Raw genomic sequence first — 25985 nt, 5'->3', positions numbered from 1 at the left:
CGCCCCGCCCGCCGCGCTCCCCGCGCAGCTCCGCAGTCCGGCGCAGCCCCGGCCGGGAGAAGATGGCGGATCGCGCCGAGATGTTCTCGCTCTCCACCTTCCACTCGCTCTCCCCGCCCGGCTGCAGGTGAGCCCGGCGCGGCGCGGGGGGGGTGCGGTGCGCGATGCCCGCGGGCGGGGGCGGCCCGCGGGGCCGGGGCACTGCGGCGGTGCGGGGCTGCCCTTCCCGCTGCGCCGCCCTTGGCAGCGCCGGGGGGTCCCGGGCCGCGCGGGGCTGCCACGGGGCCCGGTGCGGGGGCCGGGCCGGACCCCCCCGCGGCGCCTCCCGCCCGCTCCCCCGCCCGTTCACCTTGGGCTGCCGGGCCGGGGCCGCCGCCGCTCGGGGCCGCGCAGGCCGCCCGCCCGGGCAGCGCTTCCCGCTGCGGCCCCGGGATTAACGCAGCAGCCGCCGGCCGCAGCCCCCCCGGAGCAGCCCCGGCCGCTCCCCACCGGGCGGGGGGTGCTGGGGCTCGGGAGGTCCCCTCTGCGCGCCCCCACCCGCCGAGCCCCTCCGGGCTCAGGCCCCCCCCGGCTCGGCCGTGCCGGGGCCGCCGCACCCCGGCGCTGCGGGGGGAGCCGCCGCCGCCGCCTCTTTGTCTCTCCCGCAGCGGCCCCGGCCGAGGATGCGGGATGATGCTGGTGCCGGGAACGGGCCCTCGGGGCCCCGCAGCGCCCAGCGCCGGCGGGCACGGAGCGGGGGGCGCCTGGGCCCGGGTGGCAAACCCCGGAGCTGGCGGGTCCAGGCTCGGCGGGGGCTCAGCAGCTGGCCCGGTGCTCCCCAAAGACAGTGGGTGTCATAAAGCCGCGGCCCCCGCGGGAGCAGCGCCAGGGCCCCGTGGTGCCCATGGCGGGTCACCTTAGCGGGTCCTGCGGGAGCTGGGGACACAGGGCCGTGGCGTGTCCCCGGGCGTCCCTCACAGAGTGGGGAGGGGGACACTGCTGCGCCCTCACCCCCTTCCCCGCACCTCGCCTGGCCTTGGCAGGGGCCCCTCCGGGTTGGGGTCCCCGGGTGAGCGGTGGGTGCAGGATGGGTGGGCTCGTTGCGGGGCCATGGGACCACGGCAGTGGGATGGGGAAGGGTGGGAGACAGGTGTGGAGGGCATCTGGGGAGCCCTGAGGGATGCGGAAGCTGTGGACCATGGGAGCTGGGATCCAGTGGGGATGCGGGATGTGCCCTCGATCGGTTCTGGCCTGTGTTGCCAGGTCTCGTGGCTGTCCCCTTCCCCAGGCTTCCCCTTCCCCAGCCATGCAGCGCAGCAGGGCCCTGGGCGTCCCCGGTTGCAGTGGTGCAGGAGGGGAGGACATGGTCTCTGCTGTGGCTGCTTTGCTCCTTCCTGCCTCTCGCAAAGGATCTGGGCCCCGGGCAATCCCTCGGGGGTTTTGGCGGTGTCCCGCTCGCAGTGTTCCCCGTCCAGCCCCTGACCCACACGCTGCCGTGCAGGGTCAGAGCTGGCTCAACGCATCCCTGCCCTTGGCTGCAGCTGAGGCCTGGGCCAGGGATGTGTCCTGGCTGGGGCCATGAGTGGCAGGTGAGGCTGGAGACCCTCTGAGCCCCCCAACCCTCCCCAGCCCTGCTCCTCTTCCCGCAAGGGAGTTCGATCCCCCAGGACTGACCTCGCTGCCCCTCCATGTCTCCCCTTGCACTCTGCGAGAGAGGGACCGTGGCAGCACTGGCCATGTCTGCTGCCCCCCCTCCGTGGACCACCCATGGCCCCCTCCAGCTCCTGTGGGAGCATTTGGTCCCCAGCGGTGGCCCCAAGCCCCGGGCAGCACCGTGGGCAGCACGAAGCCCCTCTGCGGGTGCTGAAGGGCTGGAGCTGTGACCATGACCACTGGCCCGTGCCGCGTCCCCCCGGGAGGAGGAGGCAGAGGGGAGCGGGCACTGCCCCCCCGCACCAGCCGGGGAACCGGCTCAAATCCCCGGGGATGCCGTGGTGGCAAATGCACCTGCTGAGCACCCGCGAGTCCCCAGAGCCTGGCAGGGCCCGGTGAGGGGGGTGAGGCCCCGGCTATCGCCAGCACCAGGGGCTGCGCCAGTTCAGCCGGGCCCTGCCAGGGCCTGATCCGGCTTGTGCCCTTTCCAAGGTGGCCCCTGGGGAGGTTGCGCCCAGCCTGCGGCTGGTGGGTGGGATCTGTGGATGGGACGGGAAGGAGAAGCCGGTGAAGGCGAGGTGGTGGGGAGAGATCGGCATGGAGGGTCCGTGGCACGCACGCGGTGGGGTCTCAGCCTTGGCGGGGCTCCTGCGGGATGGCTCTTGCCTCCCGGTCCTGGCACCAGCCCCGGTGGGGCCATGGGAGCCCCAAGTGCCAGTCGCAGGATTGGAGTGGGGGACACCAGCCCCCCGAGGGTCAGCACCGACCTGCCTGCGACCTCTTCCCTGCCCTGGGAGCAGCCAGGGGCCGGCAGGCATGGCGGGGAGTGGTGGCACATCTGCCATCACAGTCCCTGGCCCGTCCCTGCAGGAGAAGCCATTGCAGGAGAACCACTGCCAGGGCGAACTGTCCAGGGAGCTGGGCTGAAAATAATGAGGAAATTCAATCTTCCCGTGGCCTGCTTGGGCGTCACTCCCTCCTCGGGAAGCCCGGCCCCCGGCAGCTCCAGTGCAAACACCGGTGTGCTGCCGTGCTGGTGCATGCCCCGCTGCGTGTCCTGCTCCCCATCCCTGCACAGCCCCGCTCTGCGCCCCAGGGCTGGGGGATGGATGTTGGGTCCCCTTAGGGGTCTGGCTCCTGGTGCTCACCCCGTGCTGCCCCAGCCCGGCTCAGCTCAGGACATGCCAAGCAGAGGCAGCGGGGCTGGCCTGGGGTGCGCAGTGGGGCGCCGGGTCCCTGCACACCGCATGGTGGGGTGTCCCGCTGTCCTCCCTGTGCGTGGGGCTGGGGCGAGCTCCCTCCTCCCCAAAACGCAGCTGCGGCTCCACGTCAGCCCCAGACCCTCACTCAGGTGTTCCCCACCTGCACCTCAGCCCTGGCACCAGCCATGGTGTCCTGTGCAGCCATGGCAGGGACGGACGCTGTCCTTCCCGCCTGCTGCTCGTCACCAGTACAGCCAAGGTGCCATTGCTGTGTCCCTGCAGCGATGGTGCTGCCTCTGCTCCGCCTGCGGTGGGGCCATGGCCACGGTCCCCTTGGGAGGCTGCAGGTCCAGGCTGGCTCTCGCTGGCGGCCTCATCCTGCCATGGCAGCCCCATCCCGCCACGGCAGCCCCATCCCGCCCTGCCCGCCCCAGCTCGGGAGTGGTGTGACCTAGAAACTTCAGCCGCGGTTTACCACAGCGGTCGCTCCCCGCTGAGGGGGAATGGCCTCGCCGGGCAGCCGGGGCTCGGCCGCGGGTGGGCAGGAGTGCCGGGTGGGCCAGGGCAGGGCAGCCATGTCGTGCCAGGCCATGCTGTGCTATGGTGTGCCACGCTGGCCCCGTGCATGTCCCCTCAGCCAGGACGAGGGCTGCTGGAGGAGTTGGTCCCCAGCTGAGGAGGGTCCAGGGGTGCAGGAGCAGAGCCGGGCTGGGGGTTTGCAGGACCCCGGCAGGTCCCCATCCCAGGAGGACTCCTGGCCGCGCTGTCCCTGCCCTCCCGCCTGCCTCCCCCTGGGTGACCGAGGGACCCCTGAGACCCCTGCTCACCCTGGGGGAGCACAGTGGGTCCCAGCAGCTGCAGAGCTCTGTCCCCCACCCTGCTGCCTGTGGGAGAGCAGCCACCGACATCCCCTGGGGCTGGGGACACGGGCTCTGGTCCCTGCTGTCCCCAGGGCTCTGGTCCCTGCTGTCTCCAGGGCTGGGCCACCGCTGTCCCGAGGGCCCTGGTCCCCACCATGCTCGGGGCTCTGCCACTGCCACCCGCGGGGCTCCCTGGGCTCTGGTGCAGCCCCGTGTCCCGCTGCAGGCCGAGGCTGCGGCTGCACCGCCGGCTCTGATGCTTTCGCCACAAATCTGCGGATATTTGCTGCTGCCTCCATGGCCTATTTCTGGGAATTATGAGATTTGGGGAAATCTTGCTCCCTGTGAAATGGGAGCAAGCGCCTGGCCAGCAAGTCCTGGGGTGAGGGTCTGGAAAAGGAGAGTTTGTGGCAAAAGCGGGGGGGCAGCTCAGGGGGCAGCTGTGGCTGTGCGGGCTGTGACCCCCCATTGTGTGGGGGGGCTGCTCCTGCTGCCGGCTGGGTCCTGGGACTGAGACCCAGTGAGGTCCCAGACCTGTCCCCACTGGAGGAGCCCCATGTGCCCTGTCCCCCCAGGAGCTGCCGGGTCCCCTCGGCTGTGGGGGGCCCTGGGTGCCTCCAGCCCTCAGTGGGGCCAGGGTGGGCAGAGGGTGCCCGCCGGTGCCCAAATGCTGCCGCACCTCCCACCCCACAGAGCTGCTAGAAACGTTTCATTTCCGTTTTCCGACACCAAATCCTGCCAAGAGTTGTCATTTTTTTCCTTTTTTTTTTTTTCTTTCCCTGCAGAAACCACTGGTTTCCATGACACCCCCGTTCCTGATGGAACGGCTCGGCTCGGTCTCTCTGGCTGCCCTCACTGCAAGCAGGGCAGCCCCGGCGGCGTGGGCAGGGCTGGGGTGTCAGGGTGTTGGGGTGTCAGGGTGTTGGGGTGTCAGGGCTTCCATCCTCCTTCGCCGCCCCATCCCTGCCTGCGCGGGCAGGGCCTGTGTGCGGGCAGCACTGCGGGATGGGCACTGCTCTGCTTTGGGTTCAACCTGAAATGAACCCCTGGAAAGCAGCCCCTGGGGTGCAGGTCACCCCGAAGCCACTGCCAGCAGTGACTGTCCCCTCCCAGCCCCGGGTCTGGCCCCTGCCTTGGGCTGGGCTTAGGGGGTTTTGCTGGGCTGGGAATTTGGGGGACGCTCTGCCCGCTGCAGTGATGGCCTCAGCCTCTCTGCCCGGCCACGGCCACCTGCCCGCTCGGAGCCGCCCCGGGCTCTCACCGCTGCGCTGGGCAGTGTGTGCTGAGGGGGACCGCACCGGGCACCGCCACAGCCATCGCCCTCCCCAGCGTGAGGCCGACCCCCAGGCTGCGGCTCGGGGTCCCAGCGCTGCCGTGTTGGCTTGGCTGGCGCCGCCATGCTGGTGCCCGCGGTGATGGTGTCACGCCAGCATGTCCCCGCGGTGCTGCCCAGCCGGTGCTGCCGTGCTGGCACCCAGGGAGATGGCGCTGCGATGCCAGCACATACTGGTGGTGCCACTCAGCAATCTGGACTCTTGTGGTGCTGCAGGGGGAACAGGAGGCAGTTCCCTGAGGTTTGTCATCCTGGCCCTGATGTCCCCGCTCCTCTCCCCAGGCCCCCCCAGGACATCAGCCTGGAGGAGTTTGATGATGAGGACCTGTCAGAGATCACGGACGACTGCGGCATTGGGCTGAACTACGACTCGGACCACTATGAGAAGGTGCATGAGCTGAGCGGGATGAGTCCCCCTGGGGACATGGCGGCTGTGCAGAGCTTCGGTGGGGATCGGGTGGGGACATGGCCTGGCAAAGCCCGTCCAAGGCACCGAGGGGACGCGCTGCAGGGCGCAGGCAGGTTCTGAGCCCAGGGACCCCCACCGCGGCCGGGCACCCAGAGGCTGCCCCCCACCCCTGGCTGAGCCCTGTGGGGTGGTCGTGGGGAGCATGGGTGGCTCAGCAGCCAGCCCCATGTTGTCCCTGCCTTCCAGTGGCTCCTGCGCAGCTCTTCCACAGCTCTGCTGGGGACACAGGCAGGGGACATGGGCAGGGGCCAGGCAGGCACACAGGAGGGGTGAAGCGCTGGGTGTCGGGGCCGGGACAGGCAGGAGGGACAGGCAGGCTGCTGGCAGAGCTGGGGAGGTCTGGTCCCCAATGCAGGGCGCTTTCCTCTTGGACACCCCTGTCCTGGCCCTGGGGAGGGACATGCCATGGCGGCCGTGCTGACCTGGGGAGTGGGGCTGTGGCCGTGGTGAGAGCGAGCGCCGTGGTGAGAGCGAGCGCCGTGGCCGCTGACCCAGTGCCGCATCCCCAGGACTGCCTGGTGCTGGAGCGCGGGGAGCAGCCGCACCCCGTCTGCACCTTCCAGGACGACTTCCAGGAGTTCGAGATGATCGACGACAACGAGGAGGAGGAGGAGGAGGAGGAGGAGGGCAACGAGCTGGAGGCTCCACCGTCCCCTTCGGCTTCACCCATCCCCTCGCCTGCTCTGGAGGAGACGCAGAAGCACCGACCCACCACTCTCAACCTGACAGCCCCGGGCACCCAGGTGAGGCGGGGCTGGGAAGGGTGCCGTGTCCCCCCTGCTGTGGTCTCTGCCGGCCAGGGACAGCGGAGGAGCAGCGGGGGCCCTGCAGAGAGGGGCTCTGCCCGGGTGCTGCGCCCACCCGGGGTGGGGGACACTGGGGGCAGAGATGACACCAGCTCCAGCTCTGCAGTGGTGTGGCCAAGCTGGGGATGTTGGGGACAGGTCTGCGCAGTGCCCAGGGGGCTCCTGCCAGGCCTCGTCTGGGGGACCCCATCCCCACGTGTGGGGCTGCAGGAGATCTGGGGTGCTGGGGTGTCTGGGGGGGGCGGGTCTGTGGGGTGCTGCGGGCACAGTGGGTGCCAAGTGCCAGCCCCGTGCATTGCACGCGCGTGTGCGTGGGTGCTCGCACACACCCTGTCCCTCCTGTTCCGTCGCTGGAGCTGGGCTCAGGCTCCCCCGGGGAGGTGGGGGGGTCCCCGCAGACGTGGCGCTGCCGGGGTGTCCCTGTGTCCCCATGCGCACATGGTGCTGCCGCGCTACTGCAGTGTGTGGGAAGGCGCGTGCGGTGCTGCCTGCATCCGGCTGTGTTGCCATGGTGCCGGGGGTTTTGGGAGGCTCAGCCCCGCTCGGTGGGCACCGCTGGGGCTGCGGGGGGGGCTGGGGGTTGGCGCAGGAGGGTGACAAAGCCCCAGGGCTCTCCCCCAGAGCCCACCAGCCCTGACCCACCCCCGTGGGGTGAGTGGGGATCCCACTGGCCACCCTGGTCCCTCATCCCTCGAGGTGTGAGCGGAGCCCCCGGCAACGGCCGGATCTGGCCTCATCAGTGTGCTGGGGGTGCCAGTCCCAGTAACCCCTTCTCCATCTTGTTTGCACCAGCTGGGGAGGAGGTGAGACCCTTGTGCTGGGGCGCCAAACCCCTGGCACCCATCCCTATCCCCCCCAGCGCCCACAGCCTGTGTGACATCCCCTCCCCACCGTGCCTGCTGTCCTCCTGCCGCCACGCTCGTGCGTGCCCCGTGGCACGTGGCGCCGGCCCCGCTCGCTAATCTCCTGCTCGGCGGGATTATCGCTGCCTGCGCTTCCCGCCAGGACTAATCCACAGCTGCCGCCGCGCCGAATGGGGCAGCTGTGGCCCTGCCGCCTCCTGCCACACCACGGGGCTGCGGCTCTCTGGGGACACAGCGGGGTCCCGCTGGCCACGGTCCAGCTCTGCTCTTGAGGACACAGGGCACAGCAGGGCCTTGTGCCGGCGTCCCGTGGGGTCAGCACTGGTGCCAGCATGTCCCCTTGGGGCGTTGTCCCCGGGGCGTGCAGGACAGGCAGGGTGTCCCTTGGTCCCGCTCACGGTGTCTGGCTGGGCAGGGGAGCTGGGGACGTGGTGGCCCTAATCTGGATAAGCCCCTGGCATGTGGCCCAGGCGCTGCCCGGCCAGCGGGGGCACGGGGCTGTGCCGAGGGGCATCCCTGGCCTGGCCATGTTCAGTGCCCCTGGGGCCCTGCACAGCCCCCGCCGGGCACCCCGGCTCCCCCCGTTACCAGATCCCCAGACACCCCTCGGGTCCTGTCCCCAGGCTCGGCCACCCGCGCCGCTTCCCTGGGGTCACCCCCTGGCTCTGCTGTCTCCCCAGGACTCCCTGAACAACAACGGCAGCTTCCCGCCCGCACACCGCACCACCTGGCAGGACGCCCTTCTCCACTCCTCCTCCTCCTCTCCCTCACACACCGGTGAGTGCGGGATGGGGACAGAGTCCTGGTCTGGAGCGGGACCGTGGGGCAGGGGCTGGCACGGGGGGCTCCTGCCCGGGGGTCCTGCGCCTTCCCCCTTTGGTTAGAGCCTGGTGGGTTTTCGCCCCGGCGTGGGGCCGGGGGCTGATGCGAGCGCTGCCTTCCCTTGCAGGACACTCATCCCCCCACGCCTGCATCCAAGACGGACCCTGCCTGGAGAGCCCGAAGGGGCCGAGCCCCGGGGGGGCCGCGCAGGCCCCTGCCCCACTGCAGCCCTCCCCCTTTGACTCGCAAGGCAACAGCCACGAGTCGCTGGCACATGGTAACCCATCGCCCCCGAGAGCTGGGGAAGATTATAACATGAATATCATCTCCTCTGCGCTCCAAGCTCCGCAGTCCCCATCGCGCCTCCACCAGCCGCCCCCTAAACCACCTCTCTCTCCAACAGGGCCTGCGGCTCCCCCCGGCCCCAACACGGCCTCGCCACCCGCAGCCCCCACCGGCCGCTGCGCCCCCCCAAAGCACGAAGTGGCCGGCAGCTGGGAGAGGCCGGTGCCTGGCGAAGGGGGTGGCCGGGGGGCCGGGAGCCCGGGGTCCCCCGCAGCCCCCCGCGAGCAGCCCAGCTCCCCGCGGCCCCAGGAGGAGCCGGTGGCCATGGCCGAGCGGCACGATGGGCAGGGCGGGCGGCTGGCAGGTGCCTACACGCGCCCCGCGGAGCCGCTCAGCTCCGACGGGGAGGGTCCCCAGCCTGGGCGGGCGGCCAGTGTGCGCGGGCACCCCTCGGGCTCCTCAGAGACCACCTCGCCCTCCTCGGACCCCGGCATCGAGGCCGACCTCACCAGCAGGAACGCCAAGCCCTTCCTGCCCGGCGGCCGGCACGGCGAAGACCTCAGCTCGCCCGGCTCCGACTCGGACGTGGAGGGGGAGATCGAGGCGGCCTTTGCCAGTGGGCGCCTGGTCAGCAACATGATCTCCTCCATCTCAGAGACGGAGCTGGACCTGAGCAGCGACAGCAGCAGTGGCCGGTCCTCCCACCTCACCAACTCCATCGAGGAGGCCAGCTCGCCCACCTCAGAGGCCGAGCTGGAGACCGAGCTGGAGGCCCCTGGCCTGATGGGCATCAAAGACTCGCTGCTACTGGACAAGGGCAAGGAGGAGGAGGAGGAGACGCTGGAGAGGGAGCTCCCAGAGCACGGCGTGGTGCGGCGGGAGAGCCTGGTGGAGCTGAAGATGGAGGGCTACTACGACAGCCTGAACCCGGTGGACTCCTCTGCGCCCGCGGGCCAGACGGACATCTCCACCTCCGGCCCCCTGGACCTGAAGATTGACCCGGACCACAGCCTGGAGAGCATCCGCCGCTCCTTCTACCTGCCCGTGGGGCCCAAGCTGATGCCTGAGGCGGACGAGGAGGACAACAGTGAGTACGACTCTGACTCTGAGTCGGAACCCGACCTGAGCGAGGACTCGGACTCACCCTGGCTGCTCAGCAACCTCGTCAACAAGATGATCTCGGAGGGTTCCTACCCCATCAAGTGCCCGGACGAGTGCTTCCAGCAGACCCACTCGCTCTGCGACACCATCTCCCCGGCCTCTGACCTGGAGCCCGAGCTGCTGAGCGAGGCGCTGGACGGGGACGCCGGCTCGCGGGGCTCGCCGGTGGGCGCGGGGGAGCCGGCGGCCCTGCCCCGCTGCCAGCGTGCCATCGAGCTGGTGGACATGGAGACGCTGCGCAGCTCCCTCCAGCGCGCTGAGGACGAGCGGGCGCTGGGCACCGGGACGGAGCCGGTTCCGGAGCTGCCCGTCGATGAGCCAGGCCCCTTCCTCTTCATGAGCAACCCCACCAACGACACCATCGCGCCCGTGTTCCCAGGCCGCCCTGTTGCCCTCGACAGGCTGGGCGCCTCCGAGGTCCTGGCCACCCTCGGCTGCCGCCCCGCGCCAGCCCGCACTCCCCCACGCGCCTCCCCCGGCACCGAGGCTGCCCCTGGGGAGCACCGCACCACCACGGCACCGCCTGCCGCCGGCCCGGAGGACTGGGCTGTCAATGGGGACCTGGACTCAGGTGTCCTGGAGGCCGATGACATGATCGACGATGTCCGGTTAGCGCCCCAGGGGCAGGGCCCCGACACTGGCCCGCCCGCCCTGGATGTCTCCACCGCCAAAACCAACCGCGGCTTCACCATGGCCTACTCCACGGACGAGGATGAGGCGCCCTACCTGAAGGGCTCCCCCTTCCCTGAGGACACGCTGCGGGGAAGCTTCGGGGAGCAGCTGCCGGCGGCCCCCGGGGCACTGGACGAGTCCCTGGCCTACGACTCGGTGAAGTACACGCTGGTGGTGGACGAGCACACGCAGCTGGAGCTGGTGAGCCTGCGGCGCTGCACCTCGGTGCTGAGCGACGACAGCGACCTGCTCCGCGCTTGTGACCGCTGCGACCTGGAGGACGACGTGGCCTTTGGCGACGGGCTGGTGGCCCCCGACGCCCACAGCTCCTCCGAGGACTCGTCCCCTGAGGCCGACCTGCAGTTCTCCAAGAAGTTCCTCAACGTCTTTGTCAACAGCACCTCCCGCTCCTCCAGTAAGTGGCCCATGCTGTGCCATGCCGTGCCGTGCAGTGCTGTGCCACGCGGTGCCACGCTGTCCCAGGCGCTCTGTGTGCTGCCGACAGGCTGGGTGCTGGCACAGCTCTGCCATCCCACCTCAGCCATCCCGGCCGTGTCACCATCCCTCCGTGGCACGGCACAGGAGGTGGGGCAGGGGCAGGGCGGCTGCAGGGGACGTGGGGACAGACCCCAGGGCCATGGGCTGTCCCTGTGGGGCCACGAGGTTTTACTGGGGGGGCTGGTCCCAACATGCTGTCACATCTGTGGGGTCCTCAGCCCCAGGCCGCTGGTTGGGGGGCTCAGCAGGGAGCCCCCAGCAGGGGCCTGAGCCCACGGTGATGCCATCTGCTCCCCGCTCCCCTCGCCCTGAGGGTCCTGCAGCCCCCGGGGTGGGCAGAGGTGGGGGGTGCCCCCCACATGGTGGGGTGGGAGCTGCCCCCCGCCCCACAGCAGCCTCTGGTCCGTAGGCACAGAGTCCTTTGGGCTGTTCTCCTGCATGGTGAACGGGGAGGAGCGGGAGCAGACCCACCGCGCCGTCTTCAGGTGAGCAGCCAGCCTGGCTGTGCCGTGCTGGCCACGGGCACCCTGGGGGGGTCTCGCAGGGTCCCATTCCCACACCTCTGTCCCTCCTGCCCACGTCCTCCTTCTGTCCATCCTCCCCCAGGTTCATCCCTCGCCACGAGGACGAGCTGGAGCTGGACGTGGACGACCCCATCCTGGTGGAGCTGGAGGAGGACGACTACTGGTACCGGGGCTACAACATGCGGACGGGGGAGCGGGGCATCTTCCCCGCCTTCTACGCACACGAGGTCGTTGGCCAAGCCAGGGACGCCGTCGGTAGGAGCCTGTGGGGTCCCTGGGGCCGTGAGGGGCAATGGGGGCCATGGGGGGTGATGGGGGCTGTGGGGGACACAGGGTGGCTCCGGGCGCCGTCTCCTCGTCTCTGTCCCTGCGCAGGCCTGAAGAGGAACCCGTGCTGGGTGGAGCGGTTCAACGTACAGTTCCTGGGCTCAGTGGAGGTTCCATACCACCAAGGCAATGGCATCCTCTGTGCCGCCATGCAGAAGGTGAGCCTGAGCTGGGGGGCAGTGCGGCATGACCCCCTTCTCCTTGTGCTGCCCTGACCCCCCCGCCCCGCACCCCCAGATCGCCACCACCAGGAAGCTGACGGTGCACCTGCGCCCGCCGGCCAGCTGCGACCTGGAGATCACGCTGCAGGGCATCAAGCTCATCCTGACCGTGGCTGAGTATAGCCGGGACGAGGAGGTGAGGAGTGCAGGGCACGGACCCTGGGGGTGGGCGCCCGCCCCACCTCCAGCCCACACCTCTCCTGGCTCTTCTCTTGCAGTTCGAGCGCTGCAGCCACTTCTTCCAGATGAAGAACATCTCCTTCTGTGGGTGCCACCCCCGGAACAGCTGGTGAGACCCCTGTCATCCTCACACTCCTGCGGTGCCACGCCAGCTCCCCATGCTCAGTCCCCGTCCTGGTGTAGCAGCCCCGGCCCCGGGGGGTGTCCCCTCTGCAGAGCCCCCGTGGCCACCGGACACCCCCACAGGACAGGAGTGGGGTGTCCCCCCCCTCACCCTGCCCTACCCCCACAGCTACTTCGGGTTCATCACCAAGCACCCGGTGCTGAGCCGCTTCGCCTGCCACGTCTTCGTCTCGCAGGAGTCCATGCGGCACGTGGCCGAGTGCGTCGGGTACGATGGGGACGGGGACAAGGCGGCTGCGTGGGGCATGGTGGAGTGGGGGCTGGGGGGCTGCGGTCTGGGTGCGGGAGGCATGGCCGCGCTGGTGCTGGGGGGGTTGTGGTGCTGGGGGGGTTGTGGTGCTGGAGTCTGGTTATGCTGGGGCTGGGGGGGCTGGGGTTGCAGTGCTGGGGTCCAGCCCCTGGCCCAGCCCTGAGTCCCCCCTGTTGTGTCCCCCCGTTGCGCCCCTCCTCGCAGCCGAGCATTTCAGGAATATTACCAGGAGCACCTGGAGTACGCCTGCCCCACAGAGGACATTTACCTGGAGTAAGGGGGCAGCCACTGTGTCTCCTGCTTCCGCACCCCCCTCCAGCCCCACAGATGGCCAGAGACTCTGTCTGACCCCCCAAACCAGCCGGCTTGCCCACCCCGCACACGCTCCAGCCCGCACCCCATGGACTCCCCGCACATCCTCGCCGCTTCTTGGGGGGCTACGGGCCGCAGACACGGTGGGTATTGGGGTATCGGGGTGTGCCCGGCACTGCCCCAGCCCCGTGCTCCGGAGTCCCGGCCACGGGGACGACACAGCTGAGCCTCGGCACCGGGGGAGATGCTGCCCCCCTGCATGAGCAGAGCCAGCCCGGGTGGGCGCAGGAGCGCGGAGCAGCCGCGGCCCAAACACCTGCTGCTGCAGAGGGTGGAGGTGCCGGGGCTGAGCGGGGTTGGGGGAGTGTGGGGGGCAAATGCTCCTGGGGGGGCTCAAAGGGGTGAAGGGGGCTCGGAGGAGGCTGTATGGGGGCCGGTAGGGGCATGGGGAGGTGGGGGTGCTGGGGTGAGCCCCCCAGTCCGTGCTGTATCCCTTGCACAGCAGCAGCACCACTCTCCCAGCCCCCACAAGGGGCTCCCCCCGCTGCCGCTGCTCCCCCAGGAACAGCCCTGCACCGGGCGCAGCTGCCTTGGCCCTGGCCCCTCCACGGCCCCAGCCCCCCCGGGAGCTCAGCACAGCCCCCTGGCCCCCTCACCGCCACTGGTGTCCCCTGCCCCGCCCTCCGCCACCCCCTCCTGCCCCGGGGACCCATGTCCGCCGCGGGGCTGTGCTGGCCGTGGGGCGCAGGACAGGCACTTGGGCCGGGGGGCTCCCCCCGGGGGTGGGGGCGATGCTGCTGGCCCCGCGGGAGCCCCCCGGCCTGAATGTATCTGCCCTGCGAGAGGAAAACCCGCGCCCGGGCGGCTGCGGGGGCACCGGGCAGCGGCCGCCCGCTCCGCTGCTGCGCCCGGGGCTGGTTCTGCTCCCCGGCCCCGTCTCTCCGCCCAGTGCTAGTTTAGTGACTATAACTCCACGCGCTCGATGTACCGATATTTATCTCGTGACAAACAGAACAGGAGGAGTCCTGAGCACCCGACACTTGTACAAACCCTGGTTCCAGGTTCTCCCTTCACCGCCTTGTCATCTACTTGGTCTTTCAATAAAATATATGCTTGGTGTGACCGCGAGGCCAGGGCCACTAGTCGGTGCCACGGGGGCAGATGGGCTCCACCCAGGGCTGTGGGGTGGGAGGGGGCGTGTGTGGGGGGCACTGCAGCCAGGAGTGGGGTGCACTGGTGTGTGCAGGGAACCCCAGCACCCCGGGCTGGGGGCTGCAGGAGCTCTGTGGATCCCCAGCCCACCTGCTCACGCAGGGTCACAGAGCAGATCGCACAGGATCCCAGGGGGTTTGAATGTCTCAGAGAAGGAGACTCCACACCCGCTCTGGGCAGCCTGCTCCAGGCTCTGGCACCTCCCAGCAAACAAGTTTCTCCTCCTGTTCACACGGACCCTCCCGTGTTTCAGTCTGTGCCCGTTGCCCCTCACCCTGGCGTTGGGCCCCACTGACCAGAGTCTGCTCCATCCTCTGACACCCACCCGGAGATATTGAGCCCAGGGATCAGATCCCTCTCAGCTTCTCTTCTCCAGCTCAGCAGCCCCAGCTCTCTCAGCCTTTCCTCGGCACAAAGATGCTCCGGACATGCTGGGTCCTGGCCTGTGCCCGGGGCTACAAGGGGACAAGGGAACAGTGTCACTGAAACAGGCAGCGCTGGCATGACACAGGGACAGGAGCATCCAACGTGGGGACAGTTGGACTTGGGGACAGAGTGGCAGAGGAGCTGCCAGGCTCAGGAGGGACATTGTGGGGACAGCTGGGTACCAGGACCTTGGGGTGTGGGCACAGTGCGGCTGGGCTGGCAGCAGGGCTGGGGGGACACAGGGACTGTGCGGGGGGTGGGACGTGGTGGCAGCGGGGCTGGGGGGACACAGGGACTGTGCGGGGGGTGGGACATGGTGGCAGTCCTGCCACCCCCGTGCTGGCTGCAGCGGTGACAGCGGGAACGGCTGTGGGGGCGGTTGTGAGGCATCGAGCCCCTGGTCCTGGAGCCCCCTCCTTGTGCCCAGCCCCACAGGAGGGGTCTCTTGGGTGGGGCCATGGCAGGGGGGTGACCGCAGCCTGGGCTGCGCTTGGCTCAGGGTCACAGGGTGCAGGGGCAGCAGTGAGGGGGGGGAGCCGCGCTGGCCGCCCCAAACACATCCTGACAGAACGGGAGGGACCTGGAGAAGGTGCCGGGGCACCAGGACAAGGTGCCGGTGAGGTGGGACAGGGTGGCAGCTCCTCCTGCCCCCCGGCCCCTCAGTTGCTGCCGCCAGCAGGTGACAGGTGAATGATGGTCACTTTGTCACCGATGAATCTCACCAGGTATTCCATGTGCACCCGCCATTCTGCAGCATTTGCATCTCATTAAGCATATCCCAGCCAGTGCCAGTAACCCAGGCCGCTGGTGAGCAGCCAGCGGGGGGTGACGGTCCTGAAGAAACTCGGGGGGTCACTGGGGTGACTGTGGCTCCTCCTGTGCCAGAGAGGCTGCCAGGTGGGGGTGCTCGGCTGTGCCCCCAGGACGCTGCACGCTTCTGCTCCTCCCCTTCGCTCCTGCTCCCTCGGCCGCTGGTTTTCCCCGAAGGGACGGGCCACGTCCAGGTTTTCCGGCAGCTACAGACACCGAGCGAGGCCTCATGTGTGTCCAGCTCCTCAGCTCTTGGCACACGGGACCCCCCAGTGCCGCGTGGCCGGGACCTGGCAGCTGCTGTCCCTGCCCTGTGTCTCTGTCCCCGCGGCCAGCCCTGCTCCGGCTGGGGATGGTGACACCGTGCCATGGCTGGGGAGACGCCCCACCGAGCACGGGTGGCTCTGCTGTGGTCTGGTGGGGCTGTGGCTGGCTGTAGTATGCAAAGTTGTAATAATACAAAGTATGATACAGGAATTTTCAGAGATCTTTGGTGAATTTTCATTCTCTTTCTGTGCTCTGATTCAGATGTTTTCTAGTGATATTTTGCAAGTGTTCTTAATTTAACTGGGGTCTTACTGGCTGATTTTCTTTCCAGTATTGCAATGATAAACTTGTGCACGTACTTGAGTGGTGTGAATTGTAGATATTTTAAAGTTGAAACCACATATTACTAGGCTTGGTATTAACAGACTCCATTTTCTGTGCTTTCTTCCCCCGCTAGTCTGACTTACAGTCTACGATTTCAGGTAAGTGCAACAGGGCTCTTGTCTCTTTGCAGTCATGGTACCTTATGCTAGAAAAATTGACTTAATTGGTTTCATTTTTCTGGAGTACAGCAACAGCGCAAACACTTTTGCCTACCTGATGCCAGGGTTTCGGTGGGTTTTTTGGCTGCTTTTTAAAGTTTTACGTTACACAACAGGACTCTCAACCAAATTGGTGGCTCTGCCGTGGCGTGGTGAGACTGTGGCTGGGTGATGGGTCTGTCGGGAGGTGTCGGTCCCACCACCACCAGCCAGACACGGGCAGAGATGGGCAGTGAGGGCGGCAGTGGCGGTGGGCACAGCAGAGGACGTGGCTCTGGGGACGGACACGGGCAGATGTGCCAGGTGGGGTGGGGGGGCTCCCCCACAAGCACCATGTCTGGGGTCACGGCACCGCTCGCCAGCCCGCGGCTCTGAGTTCCTGGCACTGAACCTCTGTACCTACGGGGTTCCGCTCGGCCCTGGTCCCGTGTGGGGTGAGCCAAGATGTCAGGGCAGTGCAAGGGAAAGGCCAGCATGGGAGGGACAGTGGTGGCACCGGTCACTGCAGGGCTGGGAGCACCAGGATGCCGGTGGCACCGGTCACTGCAGGGCTGGGAGCACTGGGATGCTGGTGGCACCGGTCACTGCAGGGCTGGGAGCACTGGGATGCTGGTGGCACCGGTCACTGCAGGGCTGGGAGCACTGGGATGCTGGTGGCACCGGTCACTGCAGGGCTGGGAGCACTGGGGTGCCGGTGGCACCGGTCACTGCAGGGCTGGGAGCATTGGGATGCTGGTGGCACCAGTCACTGCAGGGCTGGGAGCATTGGGATGCTGGTGGCACCAGTCACTGCAGGGCTGGGAGCATTGGGATGCTGGTGGCACCGGTCACTGCAGGGCTGGGAGCACTGGGATGCCAGTGGCACTGGTCACTGTAGGGCTGGGAGCACCGGGGTGCCTGAGCTCTGCGCCCGCTCCAGGGCTGCCCCCCCCGCAATACCAACCCCAGAGAGCCCGGCTCCCACCAGCCCTGGGGAGCTGCCCCCCTGCACCCCACAGCCAGGGTGCCCCGGGGTGCCGGGTGCTGGTCAGTCCTGCACCCCCTGTGAGCAGCCCCAGCCCCCCCAAGTGCAGCGGGACATCACCCCTGCCCAGCCCCGCTCCCCCCTCACCGACCTGGCCGCTGGCCTGGCCTGGGGGAGCACAGGAGCCCCCGCAGGCAGGGGGCTGGCTCCCCATGCTGCCCACCATCCCGCACCTCCTCCCCATGATGCGTTCCCCATGGGACGGCCAGAGGGACCCCGAATGGCAGCCCCAAGACACCACAGACCAAAGCGGAGCTTTCTTATAAATTTATTACATAATAATAATAATAATTAATAATATAATATAAGAAACATAGATCTCTGTGGGGTATGTGTATCACAACGTCAAGGGCGGGAGGCGAATGGCCACACCTCCATGACTCTGGAGAAGGAGAAATCTCCTCCAAAAATCCATACAAAATAAGGGTGAAGTCAAACTGACCCTGTAAAATTAAAAACAGAACAAAAACCCACAGGTGAGTCCGTCTGGGTAAGAAACAAGAGTGTGGATGTCGGCGCCGCGCGGCCGCGCGGGTGTGCGGTGCACATGCAGTGGGTGAGCGCCGGGCGCGGTGACACATGCATGCGGCAGTGAGGGCTGCCCGCGGACAGAGAAAACTGCGCCGCACTTTGTGGCTGGTTGGAAACGGGTTTGGCTGGCGAAGCTCTTCACCACCAGGAACAAAGTGCTTTGGGTTTTGTTTTCTCTTCTTTTACGGTCAGAATTACAGACAGGAGCTGATGGAGAACAGGGAATTGATGGTGTTAGTCTGGACAAAGGAAAAATACCAACAACTTTTCTTTAAAAAAAACCCTTCAAAGCAAAAAAAAAAAAAAAAAAAAAGAAGTGTATCCCTTTTTACAGAAGAGAACCCAAGTCATTGAGAAGCCATGAGAATCACAGTAACCGCCGTGCGTGGCCGGTCCCGGCGCGGCCGAGGGTGCGACGCTCGCCACCGGCTGCACCGCAGGCTCCGGGGGTCGGTTCCTCGCCCGCTACCGCTCTGCCTTCTCCTGGATGGCTTTTCAAAATGAAATGTCTCACTGGTCGGGAGGTGTCGGGAGCGGAGATGCCAATGCAGCCGGAATAGATACAGAGTCAGGAAAGCGCTATCTACACCTGGGGAAAATCCTCTTTGCTTCGGCTGAGAAAATAAAAGTAAAGTAGCAGCAGCTGCGTTAGCGGGGGATCGCGGTTCTGCCGGGGGTTGTGGTTCTGCTAGGGGGTTGTGGTTCTGCCGCGGGGTTGCGGTTGTGCTGAGGGGTTGTGGTTGTGCCGGGGGGTCGTGGTTGTGCTGAGGGGTTGTGGTTGTGCCGGGGGGTCGTGGTTCTGCTGGGGGTTGTGGTTCTGCAGGGGGGGTTGTGGTCGTGCCAGGGGGCTGTGGTTCTGCCAGGGGGGAAATGGCCACAGGACAAGACCTTGGCCCTGGGGCAACCCGGCTGCCGCGGTGAAGGCACCGCTGGGCACCGTGCTGCTGGGGTGCGGGGGTGCTGGGGACACGGCTGTCCCCAGACTGGTGGCACCGTGGAGCGGATGCTGCGCAGACGGGCACGGGGGAGCGGGGTCCAGGCGGGGAGGAACAGGTGAGTTGGTCAAAGGGACTTGGGCACCTGGAACAAAACCAGCCCCAAAGTGAAGCCCCTTCACCCGGTGACTGCTGCTGCTGCCCGGGGACAGTGCTGTCCCCAGAGCCCCCGTTCGCCCGGCTCTGCCCCGCGCGGGTGCAGGGGACGGGGGGCGATGAGGAGGATGAAGCTGCGGCTGCTGGGGCGGGGAGCAGGTTTGCGCAGACCCGGGCAGCCCCGGGGCCGGGGCCGATGGCGCGGCAGCGGGTGGGAGGTCGCCTTCTCTGGTGTTACACCTGACTGGGACGAGCCGTGGTGTCCCCGGAGGGATCACGCAGTGTTTGCCAACACAGGTACGGCTGCAGCTGCTTGCTGGTGGAAGCTGGGGTGCACGGCAGGGCGGCGCGGCCGCCGGCTCTGCCACGGCAGAGCGGTGCATCCACCATTTCCAGCCCTTGCAAGGGGATCGGGGGCGGGGGGGGAACTGGAAAGTGGAGGAGGAGGAGGAGGGCTCCTCAGAAATGGCAAGAAGGCGTCCAGCTTTCCTGGTCCCAGACCGAACTTTCTGCAGAAAAGTTACACTCTGCAGACTTCTGGCCTCTCGCGGCAAGAGGCGGGTGCAGGCGGGTCTCTCTCGGTTGCCCCAGAAACAGCTGCGGAAGGGGCAGAGACCCGGGGTTCGCTCGGCATGAACCGAGCAGCCTGCACTCAGGGTAACACGTCACGCTCCCACCAGCAGCGCCGAGGGGAGACGGGGCAGCTCTGCCGGCATGGGCCGAGGGGCTGCGCTGGGCACAAGGGCCACCAGGGCCTCCAAGGGCCACCAGGGTCTCCAAGGGCCACCGGGGCTTCCAAGGGCCACCGGGGTCTCCAAGGGCCACCGGGGTCTCCAAGGGCCACCGAGGTCTCCAGGGGCTGCCAGGGTCTCCGTTACCTGCGGGTGAGGCGGGGAAGGAGCCAGCAGTGCGATGGGAATGAAGCAGCAGTGGCAGAGGTGACAGAGGCGGCAGTGGGACAAGCTGGCCGGGTGGGCGGGGGGTGGCAGGGCGGGCAGGGGGTGGGCAAGCGGAGGGTCCGTGGGGCGCTGGCAGTGCCAAGCGGGGCGGGGGCCGCGCAGCCAGGGGCGAGCCAGCAGCGGCGCAGAGGCTTGGCCGAGCCGCAGCGTGCAGACATGCCCAGCACGCTCCAGCGGGTGCTGCTCCGCGGGGTCCCTGTCACGTCATGCCCTTGCAGCGGGAGCCGGCCCTGGGGGACCCAGGGGATGGAGCCCAAGCAGGGACAGCCAGGGTCTGCAAACATGCAGCAGTGGGGGCCAAAGCCAGCCAAGCAATGGGCACAGGTCCCCGTGGCACAGCGCAGCTGCAAACGCGCGTGTCCACGTTGGCGGGAGGCTCCAGAGCAGCCTCGTCAGAGCAGCAAAGGAACAAACAGCCAAATGAATTCCTAGGCAGTCCCGGTGCTCTCCAGTTTGGGAAAGAGGCTGCGTGACACTGACCCTGGGACGTGCCCGGGCCCGTGTGCGCAGTGCGGGCTGCGCGGGGGCTGTGGGGGCACCCAGCATGCGGCATCCCAAGGGATGCCGAGGGGCCAGGTGCTCGCCGACATCCCAGGACGTGCCGGTGCTGCTTTGCCAGGCACGGAGCTGGAGAAGCAGCATCAGCTGGAGAGCCAAGCTCCGGTGGGGGGTGAGCCCGGCTCCAGTCGCAGGGGACGAGCGGTGAGTTCAGCTTGCAGTCGGGTGCCTGTGAGTGCTGTGGGTGCAGGGGCTGCGAAGCGTGCGGGAGTTGGCAGAGGGACAGGGCGAGGGGATGGCTGGAGCTGGGGGGGCTCTGGAGGGAGCAAATGCCGGGCCAGGGGCTGTCAGAGCAGCAGCAGCAGCTGTGCCGGCAGGTGAGGTGCAAGCGCGCTGGTGGCACGGGACACATCTGGTGTGGCACTGTCCCGACCTGCGCAGGAGCGGGCCGGCCAGACCCTGCGGCCGGAGCGCAGGCAGTGGGGGTGACGGGATGCGGGGGGCTGAGCCGGCGGCTGCATGCACTGCACATGCTGCTGGCTGCGGGCGAGGCGGCGGGGGCCGGGGGTCCGAGGGGTGGAGGGGGGAGATGTGCGGCAGGGATGAAGGCGAGAGGAGCACAGGAGGGTGAAGGTGCTGGGTAGGCAGAGGACACACGGTGGGTCCAGCGGGCACACGGTGGGGTGGGTGCGCGGCGGCAGAGGGACGCTGGGCCGGGCTGCGGCCACGGGGCAGCGAGGCGGGAGGGGCAGGAGCTGGTCTGTGGCGTCCCGCTGCGGGTGACACGGGACAGCAGCAGCGTTGGCACGGACAGGGCTGGGGACGCCTGAAGGGGTGCGATGGCACACCTGGTAACCAGGCGGCGGGGTCAGGCAGACGTCATGGCTGCTATCGCGGTTCGGGCGCCTTGCGGCTCACCAGGTCGCGGGCACGAGGCCCGGGGTGCCCTGGGGCGCGGGGCGCAGGCTGTTTGCTCGCGGCTCTGGCTCGAAGCCCCTCGCGCCATCTCCGGGTGCCGTCCCCAGCCAGGAGCAGCGGGATGGCGTCCGGGGAGGGGGAGAGGCCACGAGCCCCCAGGGCCCGGTGGCTTCCGGAAACCTTGGGATGGAGCCGATGGGCACGTGCCCAGCAAGAGCTCAGGGAAAAGGACACGGCACCGGGGTGCGCCAGGATCCGTCCCGGGAGGGCTGGTGTGCCGGCACACGTCAGGATCCGTCCCGGGAGGGCTGGTGTGCCGGCACACGTCAGGATCCATCCCAGGGAGGGCTGGTGTGCCGGCACACGTCAGGATCCATCCCAGGGAGGGCTGGTGTGCCGGCACACGTCAGGATCCATCCCAGGGAGGGCTGGTGTGCCGGCACACGTCAGGATCCGTCCCGGGAGGGCTGGTGTGCCGGCACACGTCAGGATCCGTCCTGGGGAGGGCTGGTGTGCCGGCACACGTCAGGATCCGTCCCGGGAGGGTTGGTGTGCCGGCACATGTCAGGATCCGTCCCGGGGAGGGTTGGTGTGCCGGCACATGTCAGGATCCGTCCTGGGGAGGGTTGGTGTGCCGGAGGAATTGCCCCCACCCCAGGCTGGGGCCTTTTCCCTGGCTGAGGGTTGTAAAGGTTCAGAGATGTGTGAGGGTCAGAAGGAACCTCCTTGTCCTTCCCTCTAGCACCAGAAGAGTTAATGCCTTTGTGGGGGACTTGGCTTTTTGGGAACACCGGTCACCAAGCCACCCCTCCTGAGCTGGCCGGGCCCTGGGCACCGCTGGGCCGGGGGACGGTGCGGCAGGAGGGGCATGTGGGGCACTGGGCACCACGCTGGGGACAGGGACACCCCCTCCCCTGCGCCGGGGCTGACGGGTCACTCTGGTTCCCGCTGAGCCCCAGTGACCCCCATGGTGCGGCGGAGCCAGCCCGGCCGGCCCCGTGCACCGGCCCCACGCACCGGCCCCACGCACCGGCCCCACGCACCGGCCTCCTCGCTGCCCACGGCCGCCCCGGAGCAGCCCCAGCGGTTTCCCGGCCGGGCCGGTGGTGCCATGGGGCTGTGCCGGTGCCGTATGAGCCGGGGCGTGACGGTGGCGATGGCTCCGGGACAGGGGCCGGTGCCCGACGCCTGCCAGAGGCGCCGGGTCTGCAGGTGGTGGAAGCACCAGCTCCATGGGTCTCTGCCGGGCGGGGTGGAAGACTCGGTGTGTCCCAAAAAACAAGTTTCGTCTTGTGTTTCTCAATCTTTTAAAATCCAGAGTGTTTGAAAGGAGCTGTTGGGATAGGTGTTTTTTTTTTTTTTAAAAAAAAGACTTTCACATTCATTCAGTCGCTAAAAAGTCCCATGAGCCATGGGCGTCCCGGGGGAGGGGTGCAGGCACCGCCTCGCCAGCATCTCAGCAAGTCTAGAGATATATAGATTTAGTAAAATTATAACAAAATCAGGTGGTTATAGCTATAGATATAGATATATAGATATTTGTTCTCTCTTTTCAAATATATAGCTGATTAAAAAGATGCAAAATAAGGATGACTAGGATGGAGTGGGGATCCTGTAGTTCAATATCATCTCTTGTAGATCATCAGCTGCTCTCTATATAAATGCACGGAGATTATATATTATCCATCAATGTGTCCCCCTTGGAAACAAGACCCTAAACCAAGAGGAAATAAAACATCTCCCTCCTCCCTCCCCCCGCAAAAACGTTGGCAAAGCGTTTTCTGCTGGATTCCCCACCAGCCTCCCTCCGCCATCCCCAAACATGCTTCTGTCCATGCGGTTTCGGTCCCTCTCGGGTGACAGGCAGAGCAGCGGCACGGAGCCCGGCGGGGGAACCGCTGTCCTGGCTGCGCGGCAGCACCGGCGGCTCCCGGGGCGGCTCGGCACAGGGGGAGCTGGTCTGGGGGTCACCGCAGGTGTCCCCCCAGCCGCCGCGCTGGCACTGCCCTTCCCCAGAGCCCCCTGCGCGCTGGAGCCCGTCCCTCCGAGCACCGGCACGGCTCAACCACCTCCGACCCTGGCAGACATGGCCTGCACGGGGCTGGGGCCACCACCACGGCGCCTCCTGCCAACGCGGGCTGAGTGCCGGCCCTGCCTGTCCCCTGCCCTGCCGCACTCCCGCCGTGCCGGCGGCTCAGAGCAGCTCGGGGTGTCCGCGCCGTGGGCTGCCCCAGCCTGTCCGAGCCGCAGCGGGCGGCACACAGCTGTCCCTGTCGCCTCCCTGCCTGTCGCCACCGGGCGCCGCGGCCAGCGCCGGGCCGGCAGCAGCAGCCCTGTCCCGAGCCGGGCTCGGCTCTCCCTGCACCGCCGGCCCTGCCGCTCCTGCCCCGGCCGGGCGCTGCCCGCGGCCACGGGGAGCCCGGGCCGGCAGCACGCGGTGCCTCGGCCCCGCCGGCCCCCGCGACGCCCCGGGGAAGAGCACACAAGCGATATACAGGCCAGACTCTCTGGAGGAACAGAAACGAGGATGTATTTCATGCAACATTCCCTGTCCCGAAGGCGTCGCGGGGCTGGCGGGGCCGAGCGGGGCCGCGTGTGCGCGGCACACCGGGGCGGTGGGGGAGCGGGCGGGAGCCCCTGGGCTCCGCGCCCTTCAGTGCAGTGCTCAGAGTAGAAAGAGAATCAAAGTGGGTTTTATTAGTCTAGTAGAAACGCCCCCCCCATGGTGGCTCTGGAAGAGGCCAGCGCTGCCTGGGACGGTCAGCTGTCTACCAGCTGCTTGAGCGCCCGCTCAATGTTCATCCGGTGCCCCACACGGGTCACCCCCAACTCCACAAAGTCCTCCTTGGTGAGGGCGGGCAGGTGCGTGCCCTCGATTTCATGGTCCTCAAACTTGTCTCGGTGCTCCACCAAATTGATGCTTTCCAGCCAGTCCCCGACGTCGTACTTGTTCCACAGGTGGAGGGGTTTCTGCATGAAGGGCCGAGGCGGGTGGAGGGTGTGCAGGGGCGGCCCTGGCGAGGGGGACGGGGACGGGGAGCGGCTCCGGGCGCTCACGCTCCTCACCACAAAGCGCACCTCCTTGGGCTCGTGTGGGATGGAGAGGCTGGAAGATTTGAGGATGGTGGGAGGGGTGAGACCGTAGGGCCGGACGGTGCTGAGGGGCTCTGTCCGATCCAGAGCCGGCTTCACGGGGCTGGGGGTACGTCGGGTTACGGGGTAGCGACTGCCAGGTCGGACTGTGTAGGTGGTCCCGGAGCTCCGCTGGGAAATGGTGCTGAGTTCTCCTAAACTACTGAAAAGTCTGCAGAAAGAACGGTACAGCGAGAGAGAGAGGAGAGAGCAGAGGGCAGGGGTGAGGCCGAGGTCCCCAGACACAGGAGCACACACACAAATACACGGGGGGGCTGGAGAGCTGGGCCAGCCGGGCGGGGAGGGGACACGGCAGCACCTCAGCCAAGGCTTTCCTGCCAGCCCTGCCAGGGCGCTCCGAGGAGGCAGAACAGGATCAAGCAAGTATCTTCAATACAGAATCACAGAATTGCTTTGGTTGGAAAAGCCCCTCCAGCTCATCAAGTCCGACCGTTCCCCCAGCCCTGGCGCTGCCCCATGTCCCTGAGAACCTCATCTCCGTCTGCTCAACCCCTCCAGGGATGGTGACTCCAGCACTGCCCTGGGCAGCCTGTTCCAATGCCCCACAGCCCTTTCCAGGGAGAAATGTTTCCTAATGTCCAATCTGAACCTCAGTTCCTGCTCTCGCTGCCGCGGCTCTGCAGCCCACCGAGCCCGACCGCGGCGGATGGTGGCCCCGCTGGCCACACACGAGCCGTCCTGCAGCCCGAGACCCTGCGCCTCACCCGGCTGCTCGGCAAGAGGCCGCGGCAGAGCTGCACCTAATCCCCCCGGCCCCCTCCTGCTGGGGACCCCTGTCTCCCCTCGCTGACCCATCAGTGAGCTCTCGGGTCCTGCCACGGCCTCGGAGCAACCAGCGCTCCCAAGCACATCGGCCCCCCCTGGGACAAGAGGGAACCTTCCAGCATCTCCCCAGGAGCGGTGTGGGGACGGGAGGACCGTCCCACCGCCCCACGAATGGAGGCAGCAGGGTCTGATTGTCACCCGTCGGTGTGGGCTGAGGCAGCCTGGAGGCGCCTGGAAGGGTGTCCCCCTTGCGCTGCGCCATGTCCCCCTCCTGCCCCCCGTGCTGTGGTGGCACATGCCTTGGTGCTGGGCAGGGGACAGGGACAGCCCCTCCTGCAGCGCTCACTGCTACCAGAGCCTCTGGCGGGGACACCCCCGGTGCAGGCACGTCTGCCTCCTGCCATTGCCTCTCGCCTCCATTGTTTTCCCCTGCATGAACAATTGCTCTAGGTACGCGAAAAGAAACAGATCTAAAGCCTGCCAGGGCAAGAGCATGGAGGACGGGTCCTTCAAGCGCCATGAGCTGAGTGCCTCAGCCTGGCCAAGTCCCGCTGCGCGGCCGGCTCTGCTCGCGCCATGGTTTGGGGTCTCCTTCCGTGAGCACCCGCTGGTGACTGGGCTGGGGACGGGGCTCTGAGCGGGAGGGACCCGGGGCACCGCCCGCCCGCTGTCCTGGCACCACCCTGAGCCCAGGGGGGCTTTGGTCCCCGCTCCGGGGTGGGCTCAGGTGGAGCTGGGGGGTCTGAGCTCCCAGGAGGGCTCTCGGCAGGGCCCGGCTCCCGCGGTGGCTCCGGGATGGTCCCCCGGGCTGAGGACGGTCCCCTGCTCCGGGGCTGCGCACCCTGCGCTGACACATGGCGTCACCGCACTGCGCCGGTTATCTCACTGCTGACCAGGCCGTGACCACTCGGTTGGGTCAGCAATGTCAGTCTGCTCGCCCTCCAAACTGGCCGATCAAACACACAGAACCGCAGCTCCCGGCACCTGGCCTGACAGTGGTTAACAAACCAGCAGTGCCCCGAGTGCAGCCCAGCCCCGTATGGCACCTCTGCTCCTCTGCCACCCCCCAGGCTCTGCCCCACATCTTGGGTCCCTCCTGGAATGGACGGACCCTCTGGAAACCTGTTGCTGGCAAGAGGAGCCCAAAGCTGCAGCGACTGCGTGGACCTGCTGCCACCAACGCACACAC

At 67.6% G+C, this 25985-nt stretch overlaps 2 protein-coding genes across 7 annotated transcripts in view; one reads left to right on the top strand and one right to left on the bottom strand.

Moving 5' to 3' along the window:
* Positions 1–51: 51 nt before the first annotated feature.
* MAPK8IP2 (mitogen-activated protein kinase 8 interacting protein 2) lies at positions 52–12915 on the top strand. Its single transcript, XM_065650205.1, has 12 exons — positions 52–127; positions 5310–5415; positions 6006–6239; positions 7846–7942; positions 8115–10520; positions 11013–11088; positions 11210–11382; positions 11503–11612; positions 11692–11811; positions 11894–11964; positions 12148–12246; positions 12493–12915. The coding sequence occupies exons 1-12, from the start codon at positions 63–65 to the stop codon at positions 12563–12565; spliced, it is 3630 nt and encodes a 1209-aa protein (XP_065506277.1). The 5' UTR covers positions 52–62; the 3' UTR covers positions 12566–12915.
* Positions 12916–17133: 4218 nt separating this feature from the next.
* Positions 17134–25985, bottom strand: part of SHANK3 (SH3 and multiple ankyrin repeat domains 3) — a 364754-nt gene continuing 355902 nt past the window's right edge. Inside the window, exon 21 of one of the 6 annotated variants that reach the window (XM_065647499.1) lies at positions 17134–18026. In XM_065647499.1, the coding sequence (XP_065503571.1) occupies positions 17996–18026 (31 nt within the window). In that variant the 3' untranslated portion in view covers positions 17134–17995. Of the gene's footprint in view, positions 18027–23384; positions 24183–25985 lie in introns of those variants that run through there. The other 5 variants (XM_065647531.1, XM_065647548.1, XM_065647484.1 and 2 more) reach the window with 5 other exon arrangements.

Source organism: Caloenas nicobarica, chromosome 1 (assembly GCF_036013445.1).
Source record: "Caloenas nicobarica isolate bCalNic1 chromosome 1, bCalNic1.hap1, whole genome shotgun sequence".
Lineage (NCBI taxonomy): Eukaryota > Metazoa > Chordata > Aves > Columbiformes > Columbidae > Caloenas > Caloenas nicobarica.
Note: the sequence above shows the minus strand (reverse complement) of the source record. Positions and strands in the feature narration are given on the sequence as shown.